This window comes from Capra hircus, chromosome 14 (assembly GCF_001704415.2).
Source record: "Capra hircus breed San Clemente chromosome 14, ASM170441v1, whole genome shotgun sequence".
Lineage (NCBI taxonomy): Eukaryota > Metazoa > Chordata > Mammalia > Artiodactyla > Bovidae > Capra > Capra hircus.
Genome location: NC_030821.1, coordinates 61,378,144 through 61,404,078, shown reverse-complemented (window position 1 = coordinate 61,404,078; position 25,935 = coordinate 61,378,144). Strand labels below are relative to the sequence as shown.

The window sequence follows — 25,935 nt, the reverse complement described above, 5'->3', positions numbered from 1 at the left end:
ATGAGCCAGCTCTCCTGTCTGCTGTTCAAAGCCTTAAAATATAATCCAGATGATGTGGTTGATCTGTCAAATGATCTGTCATTAAGAAATACTTTGAAGGACTTCCTTGGTGGTACAGTGGATAAGAATCTGCCTGCCAGTGTGGGAGACATGGATTTCATCCCTGGTTTGGGAAGGTTCCACCTGCTGTGGAGCAACTAAGCCCGTGCACCACAACTACTGCCCCCACAATCCGGAGCCCAAGCTCCTCGAGAAGAGAAGCCCCGGCAATGAGAAGCCAGCGTACCGCTGCTAGAGAGGAGCCCTTGTTCGCTGCAACTAGAGAAACGCCCCCACAGCGACAAAGACCTAGCACAACCAAATACATAAATTAATTAGAAAATACTTTAAAAACAAGTTCACTTCAAAAAGAAATACTGCACTGTTTAGGAACACTGCAGTTTTTTTTTTTTTTCACCAGTCATTAATTTTCATAGGATAAGCCATGCCCTTAACTGAGGAGCAAAACAGCTCAAAACACAAAACTGTCCTTTAAATTACGTTTATATGTATAGTTCCATACTACCTGCAAAAGATAGGTGTAGGCTTGGGAAATGGAGGAATATGTTATAAAATGATAAATATCATGTCCTATATTTTATTATCTTTTATTAGCTTAAGAAAAATGTATTCTGTGTGTCCTACTTATCATGAAATAATAAGTAAAAGAGCAAAATATGAATAACTCAGGGCCTAATATTATAAAAGCAATAAACTATATACAAACCCAAAGCTAAAAATATGAAGAAGGCTGTCATATTCAAGAAGTAATGGTTTTATGGCAAACAGAGGTGATGCTGTTTATGTTCACTCGCAGGCCCCAAGGAGGTGGGTGGCAGCTCCTTGCTGAGCTGAGGCCCTGGGTGGGAGGAGCCCAAGCCCATCTGAGTCAGAGAGGCCGGCAGGACTGAGAGCCCAGAGCTGGGAGGGAAGAGTCGTCAGTGAGAAAGGGGATAAAACATAAACACAAAGCGTGAGGTCAGGTTTGAACAGACAAGTATGAAAAACAAGGTCCTGGTGGAGTGAAGCAGGTAGGCGGTCATCTGAGAGGAGAGGAGAAAGTCAGGCAGCCTGTGGCACGTGTGCTGGGCTTTGCATCTACAGGGATCAAAGTAGGATGGTTTCCAGGGTAACAGGAACTGTGTGTGGTTGGACAAGTAGCAGGGAAGGAATCGTTTCATACTAATGAAGGTGAGGAAGACATGACCTTCAAATGACAAGTAACCATTGTGTCAGGCATCAGTGGGACCCAGTGACATGTGGAGAAGACACACCTGCCCTTGTCATACTTCCTCTGAAGAGTATCAGAAATGGAAAGAGGGCAGGAGCTGTGCAATGGGAGGTGTCTCTATTCAGACCTGTTGCATCTCTGCACGTTGTCTTATGAGCACGCATTTTGTTTCAGACTGTTTCTCCAAGGGTGTTTACAAAGAAAGCAGACTCAGTAAATCAGAACAGCTTCTCTTCAGAACCAAGGGGAGAATTTCTTACCCTCCCTTTGGAAGTCTCGGAAGGTAGAGACAATATCTCCAGGCAGAGCCCAGGGGAGGCGTGCCTTTGTTGATTCTTTAAGTTGTGTCTGACTCTTTGTGACCCCATGAACTGCAGCATGCCAGGCTTCCCTATCTTTCACTATCTCCTGGAGGTTGCTCAAACTATGTCCATCAAGTTGGTGATGCCATCTGACCATCTCATCCTCTGTTGTCCCCTCCTTCTCCTGCCCTCAATCCCTCCAGCATCAGGGTCTTTTCCAATGAGTCAACTCTTCGCATGTGGTGGCCAAAGTATTGGAGTTTCAGCTTCAGCATCACTCCTTCCAATGAGTATTCACGACTGATTTCCTTTAGGATTGACTGGTGTGATCTCCTTGCAGTCCAAGGAGCTCTCAAAAGTCTCCAGCATCACAGTTCAAAAGCAGCATTCTTTGACTCTCAACCTTCTTTATGGTCCAACTCTCACATCCGTACATGACTACAGGAAAAACCGTAACTTTGGCTGTACAGACTTTTGTTGGCAAAGTCATGCCTCTGCTTTGTAATAAGCTGTCTAGGTTTGTCAGTAAAAGTGCCTATTGCCCTTTATAAAAGATCTTGTTTCCCTAACCTCAGGGACCCCCATGTGACACAGCCTGCTGTGTGCATATACTTCAGTCACAAAATGCTGATACTCATGGTGTTGGCTGTGCTGTGAATATGAAGTCCTCTGTCTCTGACCCAAGAATATAACATCTTCTGCCAGCATCCATAAACCTGGGAGAGGGTAACTCAGTCCAGTTCAGTTGCTCAGTCATGTCTGACTCTTTGCGACCCCCTCAACTGCAGCATGCCAGGGTTCCCTGTCCATCACCAACTGCTGGAGCTTACTCAAACTCATGTCCATCGAATCAGTGATGCCACCCAACCATCTCATATCTCAGTAGCTTGCAAAGTCTCAGACCTGTCGTGGTTCATCACATTTTGTAGCAAGGATGAGCTGGTGACAGAAATGTTGTTTTTTGGTAGTAGAAGGATGGTTAATTAGATTTGAAAGAAGTCCATGCACACCTGCAGTGAACATGTTAATTGCTTGTTAATAAGGAGTGATTTGAGGGGAGGTGCTAAGCAGAGGATGGGTAGCAGATTAAATAGCAGCCTTGTGAACAGAGCATCCTCAAGTGTTTTCAGCTGCCCTTCAGGTGGGAGCCTTGCTCAGCCCTCTGGCTGTGACCCCTATAATGTTTGTCCTGGGACAGCAGACAGCTCTGATCTTTTTCAGACAATGGTTATAGAAATGTCCCTGAACTGAGCATTACAGGGGGGAAAATTATAGCCATTACAGGGAGAAAGCTTCCCAGGTGACTCAGTGGTAAAGATCCTGCCTGCCAATGCAGGAGACGTGGGTTTCATCCCTGGGTTGGAAAGATCCCCTGAAAGACAGCATGGCAACCCGTTCCAGTATTCTTGCCTGGAGAATCCCATGGACAGAGGAGCCTGGTGGACTACAGTCCATGGGGTTGCGAAAGAGTCAGGCATGACTTAACAACTAAACAACAATAGGGAGAAACCAGGTGAATAGTTAAAACTATGCGTGGTTCACTTGAGGTTCACTTGGGAGATGAGAGTGGAGCACACAATGTTTCATAAGAAAGAATGACACAAAGGAAAGCCACTGCACCTTGCTTCTAGCATGGAGTGCACTGCCAGGCTCTGTAGCTCTCCACTCCAGCCCTGGGCTCTTGACCTCTGAACAAAGGTCAGTCTTTCCTTCATCATGAAAGGTAGTAGTGTCTGTCCCTGAGCAGTTTCATGGACTTTCCCTGCCAGTAGCATTTAGGGATTCTCAGAGCCTCCTTTGATTCTGTGTTCACTCTGTCCCAGTTGCTGCTCAGCTTTCTTACCAGTTTCTAGGACTCTCATGGATTTCAAATGCATTCCTTCACTGTGTGGGACAAAAGCTAAGTTCACAGATCTTTCTGAGCTGGTCTCTCTCTCCCAGCCTCCTGCTGAGAGGCCTGGAGACAACAAACACCTTCAGATTCCCAGGGACCCTCCAGTTTAGCTGAGGATATCTCTGAATCAAGTTGTTAATCCCTTCAGAAGACCCTCTGTGAGAAGTTTTGATCCTTCTAAGATTTGAGGAAAAGCTTTTGTAGTCACACACCTAGGATTGCCTCCATGCTAGGATTTCAAGAGCCACCCAATTTTCAGCATATTTTGGCATCTGGAGAAGCTGAGAATATTCGGAGCTATCAAGCCCAACACAAGTTTGTAAAGCAATTCACCTCCAATAAAAAAAAAAAAAAACAAACTTATATGCACACACCCATACACACCCAAAAGAATCACCAAATCCTGTTTGTTTGAATCTGATAGTTTGTCACTAAGTTCCTCCCTTCCTCCCCTCCTCTCACATTTTATGATCCAATAATGAAGAAACCAGGCAGCACCTTCAGCATAGGGGTGTAACCAGGTAGACGTGACTACTGACCATTTCTGCTTTCCACATTCCTGCAGGAAACAGTGACGTCAAGCTTCCTGCCATGACCAGCAAGGGTCTCTGTCTTCTGGTTTCCAATAACATGCTCCTGACTCTCCTCTGATCTCTCCCTGGCAGGCAACTGCCCCCTGTTCAGGTTTCTACCAACAGTGAGATTAAGTCTTCTGTGCTGTGATCCAGACTCACTCTCTCACTCTCCTCCCCACTGCCCCATACTTTTCCAGTCTCCACCAATTGCATCTCAAGCTGCTCCCACCTCTTGGCTGTTTATTAAAGCAGAACTCTACTCCAGTAAATAATCCTGTGTTAGTTTTCCACTGTACAACATGTGACTGTGTGTGCAGCCACATTATCCAGCACACACTTATTATCTCCCAGTTTGTGCTGGTCGAGAGTCCAAGCTCAGGTCCTCCTCCCAGGGTCTCACAAGACTGCAGTCATGGTTCTGACCTTTGTTATCATCTCAGGGGAGGCTTGGAGTTCTCTTCAAGGGTCCCGTTCAAACTGTGGGGCTGAGACCCTTGGCTTCTAGGGGCTCCCCATCATTCCTCTCATCTAGAGGATGAGATGGTTTGATGGCATCACTGACTCAGTGGACATGAATTTGAGAACAGGGTTCTCTCCCACACATTGGTGTCTTCAAGGCCAGGGGCGTCGTCCTGCTCTTTCCAGTCTCCTTTAAATGGCTTACCTGATTCAGCTCTGATTAGAGGCTTTAGTTACATATGCAGTAGCTCGTCTGCACCGCCATACAACCTTATATAATTAAGGGGGTGGCATCTACACTATTCTTAAGTTCCTACACACCCTTAGCAGAAGGGGATGATACAGAACTGTGGGCCATCAGTCATCATGGTAGCATTCACTTTTTTAAAAACTTTCCATTTTCTTTAGTTCTTCAGAAATGTTAAATGGTTCTAAGAAATTCTCTTAAGACTTGTGCTTGATCACATAGCTCAGGACCCAGTGGTAATCTGGAGGCTCAATTAGTACGAGCTCTAGGAAGTGACTTCCCTTCCCACATCCTGCAAGGTGTCTGGCAGGAGTAGGCCGCCGACAGGGATTTATGATAACTTAGAAAGGAAGGACCAGTGTAAACTCATCATCTTCTGTTTGTATCAGTGAGACACTGAGTTTTGAGGAGATAACCATTCATGGTTCCTGAGATGGTTGTTTTTTTTGCTGTCATGTCCTACTCTTTGCAACGCCATGGATTACAGCACGCCAGGTTTCCTTGTTCTTTACCATCTCCCAGAATTTGCTCAAATACATGTCCATTGAGTAGGGGATGCCTACTGACCATCTAATCCTCTGTCTCCCCTTTCTCCTCCTGCCTTCAATCTTTCACAGCATCAGAGTCTTTTCCAATGAACTGGCTCTTCGCATCAGGTGGCCAGAGGATTGGAGCTTCACCTTCAACATCAGTCCTTCCAATGAGTTTTCCAGGGCTGATTTCTGCTAGGACTGACTGGCTTGAACTTCTTGTAGTCCAAGGGACTCTAAAGAGTCTTCTCCAACAGCACAGTTTGAAAGCATCCATTCTTCAGCACTCAGCCTTATTTGTGGTCCAACTCTTTACATCCATACATGACTACTGGAAAAACAATAGTCCTGAGATAGACCATCATATAATTAGATCATATTTTAAAACAGCTTTAAAGAATGATAATAATGCTTATATCAATGCTTAAAACAAGTAATTATTACAATGTTCATTTCTCTAATCATTATATTAGGCTAAGCTGCCATAACAGAGAATACCGACAGTATAATGTATTAAACATGATATAAGATTAACTTCTCACTAACAGTCCAGGATAGGCACTCTGAACAGGCAGGGAAACCTTTTCCTCATGATCATCCAGGGCCGAGTCCTGCAGCTCCACCACCTGCCAGGGTCTGGGTATCAAAATGCATCCAGCAGGTAGAATAGGAGCCTAGCCTGTGAGTGGTCCCACTGCCCCCGCTCCCAGTGCACTGGTGGTTCCAGTACACGGTTGCACTTACCTGATAAGAAACATGCTGATACCTCACTGTACTTCAAGATCATAACTAAAATTACCTCTAAATCTTAGCATTGTGATGAGTAAGTTTCTTACGACACAATCAGGGCTTCCCAGGTGATGCTAGTGGTGAAGAACCCACCTGCCGGAGACACAGGAGACTTGAGCCTTGGGTTCAGCTCCTGGGTTGGAAAGATCCCCTGGAGGAGGGCATGGCAAACCCACTTCACTATTCTTGCCTGGAGAATCCCATGGACAGAGGAGCCTGGCAGGCTACAGTCCATGGGGTCCCAAAGAATCAGACACAATTTAGGTGACTTAGCACACATGCACACATGATACTGTCGTATTCACTACAGTTATAAAGCCTTTAATTTAGAGTTAGTTTATAGATTATTGAGTTTAGTTTTCTCATTTTACACAGAGAAAAACCTCGAAAGGTTAATTCTGTTCAGTGCGTTCTCTTCCTGTTATCTCTAGAAGCTAAACCTTTTTAGGCTTTGATGACCTGGAATAAATAATCCATCTTTCCTTTTCAGGAGCTTAACATGCAGTATTGGTTAAATGACTTTTCCAAGGTCAGGAAGCAGCTGAATTGTTAGAACAGGCTTACAATACAGATTTCATAAATCTTTTCTCACAACATTTAGTTCAGTCTTTAGTCAATCCATCCTAAAGGAGATCAGTCCTGGGTGTTCATTGGAAGAATTGATGCTGAAGCTGAAACTCCAATACTTTGGCCACCTCATGTGAAGAGTTGACTCATTGGAAAAGACCCTGATGCTGGGAGGGATTGGAGGCAGGAGGAGAAGGGGACAACAGAAGATGAGATGGCTGGATGGTTTCACTGACTCGATGGACATGAGTTTGAGTGAACTCCCAGGAGTTGGTGATGGACAGGGAGGCCTGGCGTGCTGTGATTCATGGGGTCGCAAAGAGTCAGACACGACTGAGCGACTGAACTGAACTGAACTTAGTCAATGACAGGCTTCTATTTTATCTTTACTCCAAACAAGACCCCAAATTGGATGCCTTATCTTTTTGACAAAGGGAAGATTGGTCACAAACATCTCAAGATTGATTTGGATTATTTTCTAAAGTATTTTTTTTACTTAAAGAAATGGATAAATTTTTAATTGGCATAATATTACATTTTGTAGACATTTAATTGAACACTTATTAACTTTGGTCTCGTTGGTATTCTCTTGAGATCATACAGTGAGTAAATAATGGAATATGAGCTAGAATTCTAGTATTCTAACTTAAAATCAAAATTTTCCAGAAGAGAGAATGAGAAGAATGTTCCCCTCACTCTGCTGGCTGAACACTAGTCTTTAAACCTAATTCAGGTTGAAGTGTCTTGCCAAAATAAACACTCCAGAACACTCAAAATTCTGAAAGTAATAATGAATTTTTCCTTTTTAAAATCTTTAGATTGTGGTTTGAATGTTAATAAGCAATGCTCCAAGATGGTCCCAAATGACTGTAAGCCAGACTTGAAACATGTCAAGAAGGTGTACAGTTGTGACCTGACGACACTTGTGAAAGCCACATCACTAAGCGGCCCATGGTGGTGGACATGTGCATCAGGGATAAGTCATAATAACGCTGGATGTATTTAGTTTCTCAAAGAATTTATTCAAATTAACTATCTAGATATTAATTTATTGTCTAGTTTCTATATTTTAAGATGCAGGAATAAACTTAAAATATCATACTGTAATTCTCCTTGAAATATTTTCTTTAACCCACACTATTGTATCAAGGGGACTAACTACCCTGGCAGTCCAGTGGTTAAGATTCCACACTTCTAATGCAGGGGGAATGGGTTCAAGCCTGGCTGGGGAACTAAAACCCCACATGTTGCACAACACAGGATTTCCAGCTGAGCTATTTCAAATTCTAAAAGAGGATGCTGTGAAAGTGCTGCACTCAATATGCCAGCTGGAAAACTCAGCAGTGGCCACAGGACTGGAAAAGGTCAGTTTTCATTTCAATCCCAACGAAAGGTAATGCCAAAGAACGTTCAAACCACACAATTGCACTCATCTCACACACTAGCAAAGTAATGTTCAAGATTCTCCAAATCAGGCTTCAACAGTACGTGAACCAAGAGCTTCTAGATGTTCAAGCTGCATTTAGAAAAAGCAGAGGAACCAGAGATCAAATTGGAAACATCTGTTGGGTCATCACAAAAGCAAGAGAGTTCAAAACAAAATCTACTTCTGCTTTATTGACTACGCTAAATCTTTTGACTGTGTGAATCACAACAAACTGTGGAAAATTCTTAGAGATGGGAATACCAAATGCCTTACTGCCTCCTGAGAAATCTGTATGCAACTCAGGAAGCAATAGTTAGAACCAGACATGGAACAACGGGCTGGTTCAAAACTGGGGAAGGAGAATGTCAAGGCTGTATAACGTTAACCTGCTTATTTAACTTATATGCAGAGTAAATCATGCAAAATGCCAGGCTGGATGAAGCACAAGCTGGAATCAAAATTTGGGAGAAATATCAATAACCTCAGACATGCAGATGACACCACCCTTATGGCAGAAATCAAAGAGGAACTATAGAGCCTCTTGATGAAAGTGAAAGAGGAGAGTGAATAAGCTGGCTTAAAACTCAACATTCAAAAAATGAAGACCATGGCATCCAATCACATCACTTCATGGAAATAGATGGAGAAACAATGGAAACAGTGAGAAACTATTTTCTTGGGCTCCAAATCACTACAAATGGTGACTGCTACCATGAAATTAAAAGATGCTTGCTCCTTGAAAGAAAAACTATGACAGACTTAAGACAGCATATTAAAAAGCAGAGACTTTACTTTGCTGACAGAGGTCCATGTAGTCAAAGCTATGGTTTTTCTAGTAGTCATGTATGGATGTGAGAGTTGGACCATAAAGAAAGCTGAGCACCAAAGAACTGATACTTTTGAACTGTGGTATTGGAGAAGACTATTGATAGTCCCTTGGACTGCAAGGATGTCAAACTAGTCCATCCTAAAGGAAATCAGCCCTGAATATTCATTGGACAGACTGATGCTGAAGCTGAAACTCCATTAGTTGGGCTACCTGATGTGAATTGACTCATTGGAAAAGACTCTAATGCTGGGCAAGATTGAAGACAGGAGAAGAAGGGGATGACTGAGGATGAGGTGGTTGGATGGCATCACTGGCTCTATGGACATGAGTTTGAGTAGTCTCTGGGAGTTGGTGATGGACAGGGAAGCCTGGCATGCTGCAGTCCATTGGATCACAAAGAGTTGGACATGACTGAGCAACTGAACTGAACTGAATGTATCAAGTGTAAGTCTCTCAAGCACATTTTGTCAACATGCTGATTCTTCAATTGCTTTCACAAATACCATGGCCACCAAACATGTGTCATGTCCTAACCCTGAAACCTATGAATGGATTTCATGAAAAAGGGAATTTTCAGGTGTGATTTTGGTTGATAATTTTGCCATGGGGACATTGCCATGTATTGTCTTGGTTTATCCAATCAAATCTTTAAAGCAGAGAACCTTTCCAGGCTCAGGTGAGTGGAAGAGAGTGAAATCACAGGAACTGTGTGACCCTGGATGCAGGCAGAGGTGCTGGCTCTGAGGGTGGAAGAAGGGGTCATGAGAGAGGGAACACAGCAGTTCTGTAGGCTGGACAAGGCCTAGAAGTGGTTTCTTTCCGAAGTCCCAGAGGGGAAGGCAGGCTGCTGGCATCTTGACTTTTGCTCCAACCAGCAGGCCCATGACATAATACATTCGTGCTGTGTCAAGTCACCACAATTGTGGTAATTTTGCTATTCCTGCAACAGGAAACAATGCAGATTTTGGTATCTGAAAATGAAGTGCCATTATAAAGTACCAAACATGTAATTATTTATAAATTAATACAGATCCAAAGATAACATATAACAATATGGGTTTTTCTCATCTGCCTTCTGCTATGATTTTTGAGTGAAAGAGCAAGGAGTAAAGTTCCTAAAACCTTTTTATAGAACACTGTGTACGCCAGTGTGAGCAGGTGGGGCAGGAAGGCATCTGTCCTCTGCTGTCTTAAGAGAAAAGCCCTTCATGTACTGACATAGGAGGAAGCAAAACTGTTTTCTTGACATGTTGAGCTCTTCCTTTTTTCCCTTTTTTTCTCTCCTTTTTTATTTTATGTTGGGGTGTAGTTGATTAGCAATGTTGTGAGAGTTTCAGGTGAACGGTGAAGGAATTTGATTCAGTCGTATATATACATGTATCCATTCTCCCTCAAACTCCCCTCCCATCCAGGCTGCCACATAACACTGGGTAGAGTTCCCTGTGCTACACGGTAGGTCCTTGTTGGTTATCCATTTTAAACACAGCAGAATGTATGTGACCATCCCAAACTCCCTAATTATCCCTTCCGCAGCAACTAGAAGTTCATTCTGTAGGTCTGTGAGTCGGTTTCTGTTTTATAAGTTCATTTGTACCATAAAAGGGATGCCATATGATATTTCTTTCTCTTGAGAATCTTCTTGAGATTGCATGATCTCCGACCTCCGCTCCAGAAGAGGAAGTAACTGCGGTGTACCTCAGTGGGCTAACAGAAGGAAACCCTCTCAAGTTTTCCACTTTAGATAGTTTCACATCATTGAAAATTTGATAGCTAAGTTGGAGTTTAGTCTGGAGCACGCTATGCAGTGGGCTTTCCTGGTGGCTCAGTCAGTATAGAATCTGCAGGTTCTATCCCTGGGTTGGGAAGATCCCCTGGAGAAATAAATGGCAACCCATTCCCATGGACAGAGACCCCTGGCAGGCTACACTCCATGGGATCACAAAGAGTCAGACACAACTGAGCAACTAAACCACCACCATGCTATACAGTAGCAGTTTTCCTGCACCAACCAAATGATACCGGATGTCTATGAAGTCATCAACACTGAATTTGTGTGTAGATCACCTCTGTCCAGATCTAGATTCATGGTTGATTTGATTAAATGAAGTTAGAGAAAAAAGATTATTGTGCTCAAAAGGCTAAAAAATGCTTGTTGCTATTGCTTCTTTCTATTGATTCAGTTTTTGGAGTTTTTATAACATTATTTAAATTGTGTAAGAACTTAACTCATGCTCCGTGTCTGACTCATTTCAACCCCATGGACTGTAGCCCATCAGACTCCTCTGCCCATGGGATTCTCCAGGCAAGAATACTGGAGTGGGTTGACATTTCCTTTTCTGGGGGTCTTCCCAACACTGGGATTGAAAACTCTGTCTCCTGCATCTTCTGCCTTCTCGGGTGAATTCTTTACCACTGCACCACCTGGGAAACCCAAGAACTTAACTACAGCCTGGAATTAAGGAGAATGTATTATTTATGCAAAAGTAGAAACTAGAAATGCACTAAATGGAAATACTCTGTCTATCAGATCTAGTCCCTTAAATGTATTTGTCTCTTCCACTGTATAATCATAAGGGATTTGATTTAGGCCATACCCGAATGGTCTAGTGGTTTCTCCCACTTTCTTCAACTTAAGTCTGAATTTGGCAATAAGGAGTTCATGATCTGAGCCACAGTCAGCTCCTGGTCTTGTTTTTGCTGACTGTATAGAGCTTCTCCATCTTTGGCTGCAAAGGATAGAATCAATCTGATTTCGGTGTTGACCATCTGGTGATGTCCACGTGTAGAGTCTTCTCTTGTGTTGTTGGAAGAGGGTGTTTGCTATGACCAGTGTGTTCTCTTGGCAAAACTCTATTAGCCTTTCCCCTACTTCATTCCCTATTCCAAGGCCAAATTTGCCTGTTACTCCAGGTGTTCCTTTACTTCCTATTTTTGCATTCCAGTCCCCTATAATGAAAAGGACATCTTTTTTGGGTGTTAATTCTAAAAGGTCTTGTAAGTCTTCATAGAACCATTCAACTTTAGCTTCTTCAGTGTTACTGGTTGGGGCATAGGCTTTGATTACCGTGATATTGAATGGTTTGCCTTGGAACTAAACAGAGATCATTCTGTCATTTTTGAGACTGCATCCAAGCACTGCATTTCGGACTCTTTTGTTGGCCATCATGGCTACTCCATTTCTCCTAAGGGATTCCTGCCCGCAGTAGTAGATATAATGGTCATCTGAGTTAAATTCACCCATTCCAGTCCATTTTAGTTCGCTGATTCCTAAGATGTCGACATTCACTCTTGCCGTCTCCTGTTTGACCACTTCCAATTTGCCTTGATTCATGGACCTAACATTCCAGGTTCCTATGCAATATTGCTCTTTATAGCATTGGACCTTGCTTCTATCACCAGTCACATCCACAACTGGGTATTGTTTTTGCTTTGGCTTCATCCCTTCATTTTTTCTGGAGTTATTTCTCCACTGATCTCCAGTAGCATATAGGGCACTTACCGATCTGGAGAGTTCCTCTTTCAGTATCCTACCATTTTGCCTTTTCATACTGTTCATGGGGTTCTCAAGGCAAGAATACTGAAGTGGTTTGCTATTCCCTTCTCCAGTGGACCACACTGTGTCAGAACTCTACACCATGACCCGTCCGTATTGGGTGGCCCCCCACTTTTATGCAGAGTACATCGTGAGAAACGCGGGGCTGGAGGAAGCATAAGCTGGAATCAAGATTGCTGGGAGAAATAGCAATAACCTCAGATATGCAGATGACACCACCCTTATGGCAGAAAGGGAAGAAGAGCTAAAGAGCCTCTTGATGAAAGTGAAAGAGGAAAGTGGAAAAGTTGGCTTAAAGCTCAACATTCAGAAAATGAAGATCATGGCATCTGGTCCCATCACTTCATGGCAAATAGATGGGGAAACAGTGGAAACAGTGGCTAACTTTATTTTTCTGGGCTCCAAAATCACTGCAAATGGTGACTGCAGCCATGAAATTAAAAGGCACTTGCTCCTTGGAAGGAAAGTTATGACCAACTTAGACAGCATATTAAAAGGTAGAGACATTACTTTGCCAACAAATATCCATCTAGTCAAGGCTATGGTTTTTCCAGTAGTCATGTATGGATATGAGAGTTGAACTATAAAGAAAGCTGAGTGCCAAAGAATTGATGCTTTTGAACTGTGGTATTGAAGACTCTTCAGAGTCCCTTGGAGACTTCAAGGAGATCCAACCAGTCCATCCTAAAGGAAATCAGTCCTGGGTGTTCATTGGAAGGACTGATGTTGAAGCTGAAACTCTAATACTTTGGCCACCTGATATGGAGAGCTGACTCACTTGAAAAAACCCTGATGCTGAGAAAGATTGAGGGCAGGAGGAGAAGGGGATGACAGAGGATGAGATGGTTGGATGGCATCACCAAAACAATGGACATGGGTTTGGGTGGACTCCAGGAGTTGGTGATGGACAGGGAGGCCTGGTGTACTCAGGTTCACGGGGTTGCAAAGAGTCGGACATGGCTGAGTGACTGAACTGAACTGAACTGAAATGGAAATAGGACTTTAAAGTTCTTTAGAAGAGAAACTAATTGTTCTTTTATGAAATATCTGTTAGTGACAGAAATGGTTTTCAGAAAATAAACTATTTCTATATTTCAGTGGCTTATTTAATTCCACAATGGTCCTATACTCATTGGCTTTTAACAGAACAGGAAATTAAGCCAAGCCTCACTCTGAGCTCTCTAAATTTTTAGTAATTTGATTCCCTTCATAAACTCTTATGTGTGGAACTTATTGTCTTTTTTTCTTTGAAATTATGTAGTAGAAAAAATTGTAATGTCAGCATAGCAGTGAAATTAAAATAGATTGTAAGAAATGTGATTTGATTTTATTGCTTCCATATTAATTTCAAATGCACAGTAGCTTTGGCTACTGAAACGTTTCATTGACCATAGCAGAATCCCCTACAATCATGCTTATGATGTTTTATTTGCTGAGTTATTCGTATTTATTGACAGCAAAAATTCTACTACACCTCTGCTGTTGTGATACATAATTAAATAAATACTTATATTCAAATAAAGGACCAATTAAACTCCTAGGCCTAAATATTTATAACCTGAAACATATAACTACTAACAAATCTTATCTTTTAGGTTGCAACAAAGCCTTAAGAGTTTTGACCTTTTCTACCAGCCATTCTGATGAAGTCTTGTTGCTCCATGGGTGTCTGTTAGCAAAGCTGCTTATTGGGTGACAGGCACTCTGGGTCTCACCTTTCATGACCAGCCCTCACATGGTGATGACATTTCAGAAACAACACCAAGACATGATCTATGAAAGAAATCACTGCTAAAGTGAACTTTATTAAAAGTAAAACCTTTGCTCTGCAAAAGGCAGTATCAATAGGATGAGAAGATAAGCCACAGATCAGGAGAAAATATTTGCAGAATGTGTATCTGATAAAGGACTGTTACCCAAAATATGCAAAGAACATTTAAAATTCAAGAATAAGAAAACAGCTCAATTTAAAAGGAGGCCAATGACCCTAGTAGATACCTCACCAAAGAAGAAATACAGATGGCAAGTAAACATAGGAAAAGAAGGCCCAAGTCCTATGTCATCAGGAAAATGCAAACTACAATGATGAGACATTGACACCACTGCACTCCCTTTTACAATGGCCAATACCCAGAGAGCTGACAGCACCAAGCGCTGGTGAGGGTGTGGAGCGGTGGGAGCTCTCATCCACTCTGGTGGGAATGCAGGTGGTGCACACAGCCACTGTGGAAAGCACTTTGGTTGTATCTTATAAAATTAAGTATACTTTAACTGTTCATCTTGGCAATCACCCCTTCATGGTATTTACCTTAGTTGAAAGCCTGTGTCCATACAGAAAGCCATGCGTTTGCTGTGTACAGCACTTATATTTCATCATAATGGCCCAAACTCAGAAGCAGCCCAGCGGTCTTACATAGATGAAAGGATGAATACCCTGTGGTACATCCAGACAGTGGGATGCAGTTTGGTGATAAAATGAAGTGAGCTGTCCGGCCACGAAAGACCCATGTGTAACTAAACATATGATAGCAAATGAAGGAGGTCAGTCTGAATGAGCTATGTGCTGTTTGAGTCTAACTGTTTGCCATTTTGGAAAGGGCAAAATGCTGGCAAGGCTGAAAAGGGCATTGGTTTCTAGGGGTTGAGTAGGGAGGGATGAATAGGCTTAGCACAGTAGGTTCTTAGGGCAACGGAATTATTCTGTATGATACTAGATTGGTGGATACATGTCTCTGCACATTTGTTAAAACCTATAGAATGTACAACACCAAGAGCGACCCTAAAGTAAATGGAGGACTTTAGGCAATAAAGTGTATCTATATAAAATCAGCAATTGTAACAAATGTACTGTCTGTGGGGGGATGTTGATAGTGGGGATTACACAGGCGCAGCCATGAAATTAAAAGACGCTTACTCCTTGGAAGAAAAGTTATGACCAACCTAGATAGCATATTCAAAAGCAGAGACATTACTTTGCCAACTAAGGTCCATCTAGTCAAGGCTATGATTTTTCCTGTGGTCATGTATGGATGTGATAGTTGGACTATGAAGAAGGCTGAGTGCTTAAGAATTGATGCTTTTGAACTGTGGTGTTGGAAAAGACTCTTGAGAGTCCCTTGGACTGCAGGGAGATCCAACCAGTCCATTCTGAAGGAGATCAACCCTGGGATTTCTTTGAAGGAATGATGCTAAAGCTGAAACTCCAGTAGTTTGGCCACCTCATGTGAGGAGTTGACTCATTGGAAAAGACTCTGATGCTGGGAGGAATTGGGGGCAGGATGAGAAGGGGACGACCGAGGATGAGATGGCTGGATGGCATCACTGACTCGATGGACATGAGTCTGAGTGAACTCCGGGAGTTGGTGATGGACAGGGAGGCCTGGCGTGCTACGATTCATGGGGTCACAAAGAGTCGGACACGACTGAGTGACTGAAATGAACTGAACTGAACTGAGGTAGCAGAGTGAGACATCTTTGGGAAATCTCCATACCTTCCACTCAATGATGCTGTAAACCTAAAACAGCTCTGCAAAATAAAGTTTATTTAAAACTGGAAAAAAGTAATGTAAAATAAAATGATCAAAAATTAAAGAATAAAATATTGCTATGCAGCACAGGCTTCATGTAATAGATGTGTTTTCACATGTAGTTTAAAATAGGCAAATTTATGAAATCAAAACCACAATGGCTGATATAAAAAGGTAAGAGATAAGTATTGATGTGGATGTGAGAAAGGAGCCCTAGTGCACTGCTGGTGAGAATGTAAACTGGTGCAGCCACTGCTATAAGAAACAGTACGGAGGATCCTCAAAAAATTAAAAATAGAGCTGCCATATGATCCAGCAATGCCGTCATGCTCAGTGACTCAGTCGTGTCCAGCTCTTTGCTACCCCATTGACTGTAGCCCACGAGGATCCTCTGTTCATGGGATTCTCCAGGCAAGAATACTGGAGTGGGTTGCTATTTTCTTCTGGCAATGCCATATCTGGGTATATTCTCAAAGGAAACAAAAACAGGATCTTGAAGAGACATCTGCCTTCCCATGTAACTGTACTGTTACTTATAATAGCCAAGATATGGAAACAAGCTGTTGACAGGTTAATGGATAATAGAGAGTTTATATACTATATACATGTGTACACACACACACACTCACACATATACATGTGAAATATTATTTAGCCATGAAAATGAAGGAAATCCTGGCATTTGTGTCAACATGGATGAAGCTTGAAGTCACTATGCTAAGAGAGAAAGATAAATAATGCACTGTATCACTTATACATGGAATAAAAAAGTAAATTTTTATTTACTGGAGGAAACAGGGAGAGACCAGTGTAAGTGTGCGGACTTGCACGTATAAGAGGAACAATGTTGAGGACCCTATGTGCATATGGTGACTGGTCGATAACACTGAGTATTTACAATTTTCTAAGAGATGAGAACTTAAATGCCCTCACCAAAATTATGTGAATTTATATTGCAATATAAATTACATCCATCCCCAAGAAAAAGAAACACAAAAAGGCACAATGGTTGTCTGAGGAGGCCTTACATATAGCTGAGAAAAGAAGAGCAGCTAAAGGCAAAGAGAAAAGGAAAGACATACCCATCTGAATGCAGAGATCCAAAGAATAGCAAGGAGAGATAAGAAAGCCTTCCTCAGTGATCAATGCAAAGAAATAGAGGATAACAATAGAATGGGAAAGACTAGAGATCTCTACAAATTAGAGACACCAAGGGAACATTTTATGCAAAGATGGGCACAATAAAGGATGAAAATGGTATGGACCTAACAGAAGCAGAAGATATTAGGAAAAGGTGCCAAGAATACACAGAAGGACTATACAAAAATATCTTAATGACCCGGATAACCACAATGGTGTGATCACTCACCTAAAGCCAGACATCCTGGAGTCTGAAGTGAAGTGGGCCTTATGAAGCATCACTACAAGGCTAGTGGAGGTAATAGAATTCCAGTTGAGCTATTTTAAATTCTAAAAGATAATGTTGTTAAAGCGCTGCATTCAGTATGCCAGCAAATTTGGAAAACTCGGCAGTAGCCACAGGAGTGGAAAAGGTCAGTTTTCATTCTAATGCAAAAGAAACTCAATGTCAAAGAAAGTTCAAACTACTGCACAATTTCACTCATCTCATACACTAGCAAAGTAATGCAAAAATTCTCCAATGGAGTCTTCAACAGAATGTGAACCAAGAACTTCCAGATGTTCAAGCTGGATTTACAAAAGGCAGAGGAACCAGAGATCAAATTGGCAACAACTGTTGGATCATAGAAAAAGCAAGAGAATTCCAGAAAAACATCTACTTCTGCTTTATTGACTATGACAAAGGGTTTGATGGTGTGGATCACAACAAACTATGGTAAATTCTGAAAGAGATGGGAATACCAGAACACCTTAGCTACCTCCTGAGAATTCTGTATGCGGGTCTAGAAGAAACAGTTAGAACTGGACATGGAACAACAGATGGTTCAAAATTGGGAAAGGAGAATGTCAAGGCTGTATATTGTCGCCCTGCTTATTTAACATATGCAGAGTACATCATGTGAAATGCTGAGCTGGATGAAGCACAAGCTGGAATCAAAATTGTAGGGAGAAATATCAATAACCTCAGACATGCAGATGACACCACCCTTATGGCAGAAATCGAAGAGGAACTAAAGAGCTTCATGATGAAGGTGAAAGAGGAGAGTGAATAAGCTGGCTTAAAACTCAATATTCAAAAAACAAATATCATGGCATCTGGTCCCATCACTTCATGGCAAATAGATGGGGAAACAATGGAAACAGTGAGAGACTTTATTTTCTTGGGCTCCAAAATCACTGCAGATGGTGACTTCAGCCATGAAATTAAAAGACGCTTGCTCCTTGGAAGAAAAGCTATGGCAAACCTAGATAGCATATTAATAAGCAAAGACATTGCTTTGCCGACAAAGGTCTATCTGGTCAAAGCTATGGTTTTTCCAGTAGTCATGTTTGGATATGAGAGTTGCACTATAAAGAAAGCTGCACACCAAAGAATTGATGCTTTTGAACTGTGATGTTGGAGAAGACCCTTGAGAGTCCCTTGGACTGCAAGGAGATCACACCAGTCAGTCCTAAAGGAAATCAGTCCTGAATATACATTGGAAGTATTGATGCTGAAGCTCCAATACTTTGGCCACCTGATGCGAAGAACTGACTTATTGGAAAAGACCCTGATGCTGGGAAAGATTGAAGGCAGGAGGAGAAGGGGATGACGGAGGATGAGATGGTCGGATCACTAACTCAATGGATGTAAGTTTGAGCAAGCTCCGGGAGTTGGTAATGTACATGGAAGCCTGGCTGCAGTCCAGGGGGTCGCAAAGAGTCGGATGTGACTGAGTGACTGAACTGAATGGAACATATGACATATATTTATATATAAATAAATATGTGAGATGATAGATGTGTTTATCAACTAGATAGAAAGAATCGTTTCACAGTAGATGTGCATAGCAAATCACTGCAATATTTTACATTTTTCTGTGTCAATTTATACCTCAATAAAGCTGAAAAATAGGCAAGTCTCCAAAATATTTATCTGAAAATTGTATGATATATGGTTGGCAGTTCATTTGTCATTTTGTTTATATAAAAAACTATTTCCCTTTAATTCTGCTTATTTCTAAAGTATTCCATTTGAAATATCCTTATACTTGTATTGCTCATCTATTTCTTTTTAAAATAAGGTTAAGTGACACAGTTTTTCTTTAGAGTTATTGTTTGGTGTGACAAGTGTAGGATGAATTTACTGAAAATGCATTATGTCTCCTCAACCATGTAATTATTCCCACGAATCAGGTTAATGATGAGAAGCGGAAACTGCTTTCTGACCTTTCTGCCAAACTGAGAACAGCCCTTTCCCTTGGCACAGAAAGTAATAAGGTCAATCTTTGGCCTGGAGAACAAGTATGAAGAAATATCCCTTTCAGATCCGATAATCCCATTTTTATTAGTTACATCTTCAGCTCATTCCTCAGAGCTATAATCAGTTCAAATTTTAAAAAATTGTATTTAATGATAATTCTTGAAAAATATCAGTACATCATTCTTAATATTTCGGCTTCTAGTAAATTATAGAGGTGGAAAGAGACAGTAAACTCCAAATTACATGGTCTTAGGAAGCTCAGTTATTTCAGTCTCTTGATTGTGTACACCACTTTATTCTCTTTTCTCTCATCAATGCAGAGAAATCATAAACATAGGGAAACTGTAAGTTTTATCAAATTGAATTAGAATGAAATACTCTGACTTAATTGAGCAATAATATACTGATTCAGTTCAGTTCAGTTCATTCACTCAGTCGTGTCCGACTCTTTGCGACCCCATGAATCACAGCACGCCAGGCCTCCCTGTCCATCACCAACTCCTGGAGTTCACTCAGACTCATGTCCATCGAGTCCATGATGCCATCCAGCCATCTCATCCTCTGTTGTCCCCTTCTCCTCCTGCCCCCAATTCCTCCCAGCATCAGAGTCTTTTCCAATGAGTCAACTCTTTGTATGAGGCGGCCAAAGTACTGGAGTTTCAGCTTTAGCATCATTCCTTCCAAAGAACACCCAGGGCTGATCTCCTTCAGAATGAACTGGTTGGATCTCCTTGCAGTCCAAGGGACTCTCAAGAGTCTTCTCCAACACCACAGTTCAAAAGCATCAATTCTTAAGCACTCAGCCTTCTTCACAGTCCAACTCTCACATCCATACATGACTACTGGAAAAACCATAGCCTTGACTAGAAGGATCTTAGCTGGCAAAGTAATGTCTCTGCTTTTGAATATGCTATCTAGGTTGGTCATAACTTTTCTTCCAAGGAGTAAGCGTCTTTTAATTTCATGGCTGCAGTCACCATCTGCAGTGATTTTGGAGCTCCAAAAAATAAAGTCTGACACTGTTTCCACTGTTTCCCCATCTGTTTCCCATGAAGTGATGGGACCGGATGCCATGGTCTTCGTTTTCTGAATGTTGAGCTTTAAACCAACTTTTTCACTCTCCACTTTCACTTTCATCAAGAGGCTTTTTAGTTCCTCTTCACTTTGTGCCATAAGGGTGGTGATCTGCAAATCTGATTAGGGTGATATAATTCATAATAAATAAAGTTTTACCTCGTTGTAGCAGCCCCAGAATAATAGGGCAATTTAACTATATTTGTTGGAAGACTTTCTGCTTGTAAAACTCACAAAATCTATTATTTTTAAGATGGATTTGTTATAAGACTTTTATTAATAGTACACATTATGTACTATTTTTAAAATGAGGTTTCATAAAATATAGTACATGTATAGAAATTTCGTAAAACATAGATGCACAGCTTCATTATTCAAAAGTTAAAGCCCTGTGTAATCACAGTCTAAGTCAAGAAAAGTGGGTTGTGCTCAACTTAGATTCTGTCTCCCCAGTGTGTCCTTGCCACTCATACTGGGTTTGCATCCGTCTAAAGTAACTACTGTCCTGACAACTGGGTAATGACTGTCTAGCTTTGCTATAGGTCTTCGTACCCCAACCAGGAATGCATTGCAAACTACTCCTGTAGTTTATCTGAATCAAGGTCATATATGTATATAATGTGTGTAAATATAGTTGTGTACCTGCTTTCTTTCAGTTCACATTGTGTTCCTTGACATTCACTTACATTGTTCTGTGTGACTACAATTTTCCTTGCTGTATCCTCTTCCTTTATGGTATCACAGTTTGCTACGGTGTTTGTCTACAACATACATTGGAGGGCACACGGTTTATCAGTGTTTTAAGCCACATGCACGTGGTTGGGACTGAGAATAATGCCATAAGGAACACACTTGCATGTGTGCAACGGGGCACAGGTGTCCACACTGAGGTGCGTCTCTATTAGACATGAAGGATCCAAGCCTCGCCAGCGGTATATGGGCTTCTACATTTCTAGTCCTCTCCCTTCACCAAAATGTGACATTTCCTGTCTTCTTAGCTACAGCCACTCTGGGAGATTTTACACAGAAATGCGCAAGTTTTAAAACTGCAATTGTTTCAGGTCTTACATTTAAGTCTAATTGATTTTGAATTGATTTTTGTATACAGTGTGACATAAAGGTCCCATTTCATTCTTTTGCAGGTTGATATTAAGTTCTCCTAATACCATTTATTGAAGAGATTAGCCATTCCCCATTTCTCTCAAAGATTCAGAGACCATGTATGCATGGGTTTATTTCTGGATGTTCTATCCTGTCCCGTTGGTTTACATCTGTTTTTCTTCTGGTATCTTATTCTTTTGATGACTGTTATTTTGCAATATATTTGAAATAAGAACATGCAGTGCCTCTAGCTTTGTTCTTCTTTTTCAACATTGATATGGCTATTCAGGGTCTTCTGAGGACTTAAGGATGATTTCCTGTGGACTTTAGGATGATTTCCTCAAGAAACCACAGGGATTTTGGTTGGGATTCACTGCAATGGCGGCCACTTTGGATGTTACAGATCTCTTAAAATATTAATTATTCCAATCCATGGATGCAGATGTCTTACTATTTATCTGTATCCATAATTCCTTTCATTAAAATTTTGCAGTTTTCAGTGTACAAATATTCCACCTCTTTGGTTAATTCCTAAGTATTTTATATTCTCTGTAGCTATTATGAATGAGATTGTTTTCTTAATTTCATTCAAAGACTGGAGAATGAACCCCTGCAAATAAAAGTTAAAATAGCAAAAGGGAACAAAATTAAGGATCAGTGTGCAAATTTATATAGTAATGATTAAATTAACAAAGAAATGAAAACAAGGAAAGGGTTTAAATCACATTTTAAAGCAGGTAAAATTTCCCCAAAGTTTTAAAATACCATTTCTGTGCTTTTCTATTTCATTATCTAGTATGTTTCACATATTTGTCATAAAAGATCTTAGCATATGTTTTAAATAGTCTGCTCAGCATTGCATTTGTTTGTTTGATGATTGAACTTGATTTAAAAGAAATAAAAATCCACTCTTTTTCTACAATATGATAGCAAAGTAGAGTAGACTATGTCTACTGGGTCTAGTGTTAATAGTCTCTAATACCCACAAAGTTGTCTTTATATTGCAAACAGGGTCCAGTGCAAGTCTGTTTATCACTTTTGCCCCTTCCTGTCTAACGGCTATTTTTATTATCCAGATCTTATTCCCATCCCTTGGTTCCTTCAGAGGACTGTCTCCAGAACCAAAGTCTGCGGATTCTCAAGTCTCACAGTCCGCTCTCCACATCTGTGGGTTCTGCATTTGTGAATTCACACAACTGTGAAGTGTTGCCCTATGTTTACAGTCCACACTTGGTTGAATCCACCAGCACAGAGCCTGCAAATATGCAAAGCTAAATGTAATATATTGTCACTATAAAATAAAACATACACACTTTCTAAAGCAAAAGAGTCTCAACCTAATGGCTGTTAAGGCAACAAACAGCACATTACATATGTACAGTCTACTTCCGAATGATTTTATATGTGATTCTGAGCTATGGAAAAGCAAAACTTAACTACATTCATCTCCCTGCACTATTTCTCAGATTAAGGACAACTTACTTGTAAATAGAAAGGTATTTTTTTTGTCCCCATAGAGTTAGACAAAGTTAGACTCGTGATACACTATAGGTTAAGATAGTTCTCTGAATATATAAATAAAGCAGTGCACAGGTGCTGTAATTTTCAGACTTAACCCATCAATGTAAAAATAGATACATAAAGTCATCCCAAATTTAGGTTAGCCTTATTAAATCATGAATAAAAGATAATTTTGCCATGTATGGAATTCTAGGCTGATTGTTGTCCTCATTTTATACCCTGATGTTTATGTTCCATGATATTCTGGCTTTCATTCTTTCTCTTGAGAAATCAGTTATCAACCTAATCATTGGTTCCTTGGAGGTTATTGTTTATAAACATTGATGGAGACATATAAAATCTGATGACTGGTTCACACTCATTTATTGAAGGTAAATGTGATTAATGTACTTTTTGCAGCAGTTAATCTGACACTTTCATAAGAGAATGAAAGCATCTTGTGGTGCTTTATACACATAAGCCCCCAGAAATGAGACTCTGTTGACAGATAGTTGTATTCCACTTCCTTGCAGATTGTCTACATGGGCTGGTGTGAAACACGGGAGCAAGACCCACTTCAGGACCGTGTGTACTCACCCACCTTTCTGGCCCTGAGGGGCTCCTGCCTCTACAAGTTTCTGGCACCTCCAGTAAGTGTTTCTGTTCAACATCCCTTATTTTTCCCATGTTATCACAGCATAGTGACATCAACTTTACAATGACAGAGAGCATATTAGTGATATATTTTGAAAATAAGGTACAGGAAAAAATGCAAAATAGTCCAAATGTTTCTGAAGATTTCTTGCCAAAGATATATATTCTGGCATTAAACACTGACTTTATAGCCCTTGAGAGACCTAGGATGCATTTCTATTTTGGCATTTCTGCCAGGCTCAATATGTTTATTATTTGACAGGTCTAAGTCAAATAAATCAGTAGTGCTTTCGATAACTTGTAATATCCCATATTTAATCATCAGCCTTCAAATTAAATTTGGATGATGCCTTGTTGCACCTAAGGTCTAGCTTTTGGAAACATGTACCTTACACAACCATAGAATTTCAATAAATATTTATCAACTATAAATATTAAATGCCAGACTACTTGCTTACAGGTCTAATAACTACATAGGATCTTGGAATTATCAGGGTAGACTTGTTGTAATGTTTAGTATCTATGTACACATAAAGTTCAAATCACCTAGAAGACAGAGAGAAAATCATAAATGCTTACACCTTTACACTGGCCCTACTCTGAACAATTTCTTAGGACTGGACAGACAAATACATGTTCAACGCATAAACAAGTGAAACAGCTTCAACATGCTGTTTAGTGCTTCACAGTGTTAAGAACTTAGAAAAACTTCTTGATGTAAATATGTCTTTCTTAAATGCAAAGCCAGCGTTGACACGATGTCCAGTATTCTTTGTGTGTAGAAAGTGGTAAACAGAGAACAGACTATTACATAGTGAAATATGGACACAGTATTTTTCATTTACAGTAACTACAAAATATTGGCTACATTTCCCATATTAAAATAATTAACTCCCCTCAAAACAACACTTTTAATTTATGTAGAGATAAGGCACCCCACTCCAGTACTCTTGCCTGGAAAATCCCATGGACCGAGGAGCCTGGAAGGCTGCAGTGTATGGGGTCGCTGAGGGTCGGACACGACTGAGCAACTTCACTTTTACTTTTCACTTTCATGCATTGGAGAAGGAAATGGCAACCCACTCCAGTGTTCTTGCCTGGAAAATCCCAGGGACAGAGGAACCTAGTGGACTGCCGTCTATGGGGTCACAGAGAGTCAGACACGACTGACGCGACTTAGCAGCAGCAACGTACACACTACTTAAAATATGTCCAGACACCGAGCAATGGGAAGTTGTTGCTTATAATATGAAATGCCTGCTCAAAGAGGAAGAGACACAGTGTGAAACTAGGGGGAGCAGAGGCAGAAACACAGCATGAGGAAGACCTCACAGCTCAGGCTGCCTTGCCTGCGTGTGAGAACTTCATGGGCGCACCGCCGGTATTAATAAGCAGTGGCCATCTTTCTAAAACACACGATGAGCTCGTTTCTCATCTTTTCAAGGTGACCACGTGGGACTGGACCCGAGCAGAGAAAACTTTTTCAGTTTACGAGATCATGTGTAAGATCCTGAAGGTAGGACCAAAAAGTGGTGTTGATTGTAAAGGCTTTGCTTGGCCAGTTGGGGTCCTGGGTTCACAGGCAGTTTATGAAAATAAACAATGCCTGGATATGAAGGAAAATACGAGGTGAAGACATGGAAAAGAAAAATACATAAGAGAAAAGATAGAGTTGTGAGAAATGCACATCGACTTAGATAAGTCTTAAGCAGATTCCAAGGTCCCTCCGTGGGAGAGGGACACAAGGGGAAGTTTGTTGGGTCCTTGGAGGATGAAGTAGAAGGTCAACTGGAGAGTCTGACTTTAAGCTTCGGTTATTACCAGAGTTGTATTTGCTGTGTAAAATGCAGAAGAGAAAGATCTGAATAAGACCTGGAATTAGAGAATGTAGAAAGTAAAAAGGTATATGCAAAGAAAGATGTGTGTGTGTACACACACACACACACACACATATGTAATATATTTAAGTCTCACAGTTACATTGTTTCTCGGAGTGTAGAGCTGCATATTCAGCTATCATAAACCAGTCACACTTCTGTGCTGTACACAGGATTGTTGCAATAGGAAGTCACTGAGAATTCAGTAAAATTCCAGATAGCTTTTGTATCCATTTTGCTAGTTGTTTCTTTAGAATGATGTCAACTTTTGCAGTTGATAGTATTTCTTAAAGAAACTCAGCCACACACTCTGAGTACTGTCTGCTTTGTGTTACTTCTCCTTTGCACACTTTAAAGAATGTGTGTGTGTGCTCAGTTG

General features: G+C 41.0%; 1 protein-coding gene across 1 annotated transcript in view; it reads left to right on the top strand.

The window, feature by feature from the left end:
- Positions 1–25,935, top strand: part of SNTG1 (syntrophin gamma 1) — a 252,627-nt gene that overhangs the window by 196,487 nt on the left and 30,205 nt on the right. The window contains exons 13-14 of the mRNA XM_018058524.1: positions 23,559–23,675; positions 25,124–25,195. Of these exons, the coding sequence (XP_017914013.1) occupies positions 23,559–23,675; positions 25,124–25,195 (189 nt within the window). The remainder of the gene's footprint in view (positions 1–23,558; positions 23,676–25,123; positions 25,196–25,935) is intronic.